At 55.4% G+C, this 4585-nt stretch overlaps 1 protein-coding gene across 1 annotated transcript; it reads left to right on the top strand.

The window, feature by feature from the left end:
* Nucleotides 1-559: 559 nt before the first annotated feature.
* LINJ_29_2240 (conserved hypothetical protein) lies at nt 560-1990 on the top strand (the record flags this gene model as incomplete). The annotated part of the gene is made up of 1 exon (XM_001466704.1): nt 560-1990. One exon carries the CDS (start codon nt 560-562, stop codon nt 1988-1990), a length of 1431 nt encoding a protein of 476 aa, XP_001466741.1.
* Nucleotides 1991-4585: the final 2595 nt, after the last annotated feature.

Genomic DNA, 4585 nt, shown 5'->3' with positions numbered 1-4585 from the left:
TCTACCACCCCATCCAGCGGTGCAAGGTGTGGCCTTCACGCTTATTGCCCATCGCTTTCACATTGACGTGTGCCTCTGCTGCTGCTGTAGTGTCCGCATCTCTCATCTTTTTTTTTGCGTTGCTTGTAAGGCACTTATATCCGCCTTTGAAGTGCGCCTACGTTTTGCATGTGTGTGTGTATGTATTGTGTGTTTTGGTGCTCTTCGCTAATAATAAGTCTCATCCCCTTCATGCGCGACGTGCGTCTGAACACGCGTTCACGCACGTGCGTTTTGGCGTGCTCAGACTTCTGTCTCCGTTTTTCGCTGTTCGCTTTACAGTATATTGCACATATATATATGTGCTATTTATAATAATAATATATATACACCTATATGTATTTATTTATATATATATATATATTTTGGTTTTGCTGATCGTTTTATCGTCGGAGCGAAACGCTGTGCATCAACGAGCAGCGTCTGACATCTACCGCGATAGGACACAGGTGAGAGAAGCGAGAAAGAATATTCCCACAAGAGCCTCACCGGGTTCTACGAAGTTGTGCTTTCAAGTAGGATGAACACGGCGACTGTGATGATGGCGCGCGGCCCGGTCACCCCACAACGCCGCCTTAGTAGATGCACCAGCGCGCTCTGTTGTGCCATCGCGATCGCACTGTTTTGTGCTCTTTGTTGCGAAGTCAGCGCGCTGGAGGTGGGCAAGTTTTTTCCCGCCAAGACGCGCATGAGCGCGAAGGATCGTTACGAATCTGTTCTGGCGCTGCAGTCTCTGCAGCGCGCGATCGACGACCCTGAGCTGCAAAAGGAGGTAGAGTCCGCGCTCAAGGACACAACGAGGGGCTTCGACATGTGCCGATCGGCGCTGTACCGCTGCAACCGCGTGACCGGCGCTCTCGAGGAGGCGGTCATCGAGGGCATGCGAGACGGAACTGTGAAGTGGGACGAGTATCCCAAGTCGGTGAAGCGGATCCGCATCACGGACTCGAGGCTGAGGCAGCCACTCGTGCTCTCCAGCTTACCTGCGAACCTTGAGGAATTCGTGGCAACGAACGTGGAGTGGGAGTCCGACTCGATTCTTCAGGCCCCAGGGAGTGGCGAGGGGGGAGTTGTGAAGGGGCCCTTGGCTCATCTTCGCGTTTTGCAATGTGACAACTGCGCTCTCGTGAAGGCAGAGGTGACGACGACGACACCCCAGCTGGAGTGGCTGCAGGTGTTGAGCCTTTCCGGCAATCCAGACTTGTTCATCGATCTCCGCGAGCTGCCGCGCAACCTCCAATCTCTGCAGCTCTCGTACACACAGCTGGCTCACTCCACGGTCAGGGAGGTATTGGAGACTGCGCCGGCGTTTCTCTCGCTGCTGAATATCAGCTTCACCGGTGTTGCTCTGACCCTCGACATGCTGCCGTCTGCACGGAATCAGCTGAAGGCGTTGGATGTGTCCGGCCTGGAAAGCAACAACCCGGGGTCACCTCTGTCTCTCTCTCAGCTGCAAAGCGCGTGTGGCGAAAGTGGCTTCAGCCTCGCAGAACTGTACCTCACCAGGTGCAGCCTGACGGGCACCCTCCCTCACCTTCGTAACTGCACGAAGCTGAAGGTGATGGATGTGTCGCACAACCTCCTCGATGGCGCCGTGTTCGCTCAACTCCCCGAGAACATAGAGTTGCTGCGTCTCAACAACAATGCGATACAGGGTGGCCTGCGCACCAGCGAACTCCCGCGCACTCTGCGCTCCCTTGATCTTTCTGAAAACCATTTCACGGGTGAGGTCGACCTCTCGGCACTGCCGCCGCAGCTGCAGTACCTCAACATTGGCCACAATCACCTCAGCGGCCAGGTGAACCTCACGCAGCTACCCGAGTCTGTCAAGTTTGTGCACATGGAGTATAACAACTTCACCGGCGCGGCTGACCTCGTCGACCTCCCACTCGGCATCCGTTTTATCATGGTCCACCACAACAACTGGGACTACCTCATGCCCGCCCCGTGAGATGGGCCAGCACCATTTAAGGCGAAAAAGCCGGCGGAAGGGTGCGGCGTTCTTATTGTGGTGCTCGTGGTGGCAGCCTCAGCTCTCCGTCTTGCTCACCCTCTGCATCTGAGCCGTTCACCTCCGTCTTCGTCTCTCTCTTTCTCCCCATGCCAGTGCGCACGTACGTATCTGCTTTTGGTGGTGATTAAGCGCGGGGGTGGCGTAGCCAGGCGGTGGCGGCAGGGTTGGGGGGCATCAAGTCAACATTGTGCCTGGTTTATGAGCAGCGAGCACCTTTGGGCTGTAGCACGTGTTGAGGAGAGTAATATCCAGCGCATTCTTGTGTGACTATCATTTCGTGCGCCATGTTACCTTCTCCTGCTCGCCCTTTTTTTTCCTAACACCATTCGGTTACTTTTTTTCTGCTGCTTTTAGGCGTCGCCGCGCGGGAGAGGCAAGACTTGAATGCATGCTGCATGTTAAATATTATGGCAAACAACGGGGCCGACTCCGCACAGGCTCACACAATGGAGCGCAGCACTATCACCGCTGGCGTGCATCTGCCTACATGTTTGTCTATGGTCGGATGCGGCTGTGCATTTCACTTTCTATTCTGACTAGAAAAATAATGCCCTTGATGCTGCCGGCCACCCCACCGCGGGTGCCTGGGTGCGGCACCCAACGCTGTGCGGAAGCCAAGCGCCCACATCCAGCGCTTCGTGTGGTGGGCCTCGGACTCTTGGTGTCGGCGGACAGGTCTGGGCTGGCGGTGTGCCGAAGAGACGTGCGGCCTTGATGGTCGCGTTGGGGCCCGCTCGCTACGAATCGTGCCGACGGCTCAACACGTGTGCGCAACGGCGTGCAGCGGGCGCGAGTCTCTGTGCGGCGCCGGTGGCGCCGCACGTATCCGAGGAAGGACGAGAATGCAGGGCGCATGACCCGACTCGACGGCAGACGGCTCGTGCTGGACGACGAGGATTTAGCGGTGGCGCAGCAGAGGCAGGTGGGCTGCGGCTGCGTGCGCGTATTCGCTGAGCTGCTCGCGGTACTATGGCATGTAATCAAGAAAAGGGGTCTGCCGTTTTGTGTACTGACGTAATGCTTGGATTTTGGTGGATTATGGCTGCAGCGGTGAGCGCTGGTGGTCGTGCTGGACGTACTGCATATACGCAGAGGTTCTGGATTGCTGTAGTACATCGACCGGCTCTGTGTTGTACATGTAGGGAATGAGCTAGACGATGCCTGCCGCGGTGAAAGTGTGCACCGCTTCTGGGGGTTCTGTGCACTGCCAGAGCATCTATTCGTGTACGCATGTCTGCACCCTCGTCCCTCTTTGGTGGTTTTTGTTCATGTACGCCGTTACCCACTTTTTTTGTTCGGTTTCCGGAGGCTGCAGGGAGACCTTGATTCTGTGTTTGTCGGGCGGTGAGCGACGAGTGCTGCCGCGACCCAAGAGAGAGCCAAAGCAAAACACTAAGACGCCAACTCACCAGTTTGTTGGGTTTCGTGGAAGATCTTGGTAAGAGGCGATGTTCTCGCTTCCCTGGCTGCCCGAAAGCCTGGCTCGGCGAGCTATTCCGAGCGACGCCGTGCGATTCTGGTGGTCATGTGCCGATGTGTTCGCGAAAGGCGGCTGCGCCGCCCACGTGACTGTCGGCGTTGTAGTGCTGGAGCGCGTTGCTTTGCTCCACCCCCTCCACCCGCCATCGCTTTGTTTCTCCCGCCAGGATCGACTAGGAGGGTGTGGCTTCGTCAGGCGGTGTCCGCATGCTTCGGAGAAGGTCCTCTCCTTTGGCGCCTTTTCCTTCCTCTGTGCGCGCCAGTCTGTTTTTTTTTGTTTGTTTGTTCTTGCGCCGTTTAGCGACCACCACCACTACCCTCCTTGCAGCAACTCGGTGTCAAAAACTCTCACCTCCTTCTCTCTCTTGCGCATGCGCCGCTGCTGTTTTCGGCCTCCGCCCGCCCCCTCCCCCTCTACACCCATCCAGCGGTGCAAGGTGTGGCCTTCACGCTTATTGCCCATCGCTTTCACATTGACGTGTGCCTCTGCTGCTGCTGTAGTGTCCGCATCTCTCATCTTTTTTTTTGCGTTGCTTGTAAGGCACTTATATCCGCCTTTGAAGTGCGCCTACGTTTTGCATGTGTGTGTGTATGTATTGTGTGTTTTGGTGCTCTTCGCTAATAATAAGTCTCATCCCCTTCATGCGCGACGTGCGTCTGAACACGCGTTCACGCACGTGCGTTTTGGCGTGCTCAGACTTCTGTCTCCGTTTTTCGCTGTTCGCTTTACAGTATATTGCACATATATATATGTGCTATTTATAATAATAATATATATACACCTATATGTATTTATTTATATATATATATATTTTGGTTTTGCTGATCGTTTTATCGTCGGAGCGAAACGCTGTGCATCAACGAGCAGCGTCTGACATCTACCGCGATAGGACACAGGTGAGAGAAGCGAGAAAGAATATTCCCACAAGAGCCTCACCGGGTTCTACGAAGTTGTGCTTTCAAGTAGGATGAACACGGCGACTGTGATGATGGCGCGCGGCCCGGTCACCCCACAACGCCGCCTTAGTAGATGCACCAGCGCGCTCTGTTGTG

This window comes from Leishmania infantum, chromosome 29 (assembly GCF_000002875.2).
Source record: "Leishmania infantum JPCM5 genome chromosome 29".
NCBI lineage: Eukaryota > Euglenozoa > Kinetoplastea > Trypanosomatida > Trypanosomatidae > Leishmania > Leishmania infantum.
This window is presented reverse-complemented; position numbering and strand designations above follow the sequence as displayed.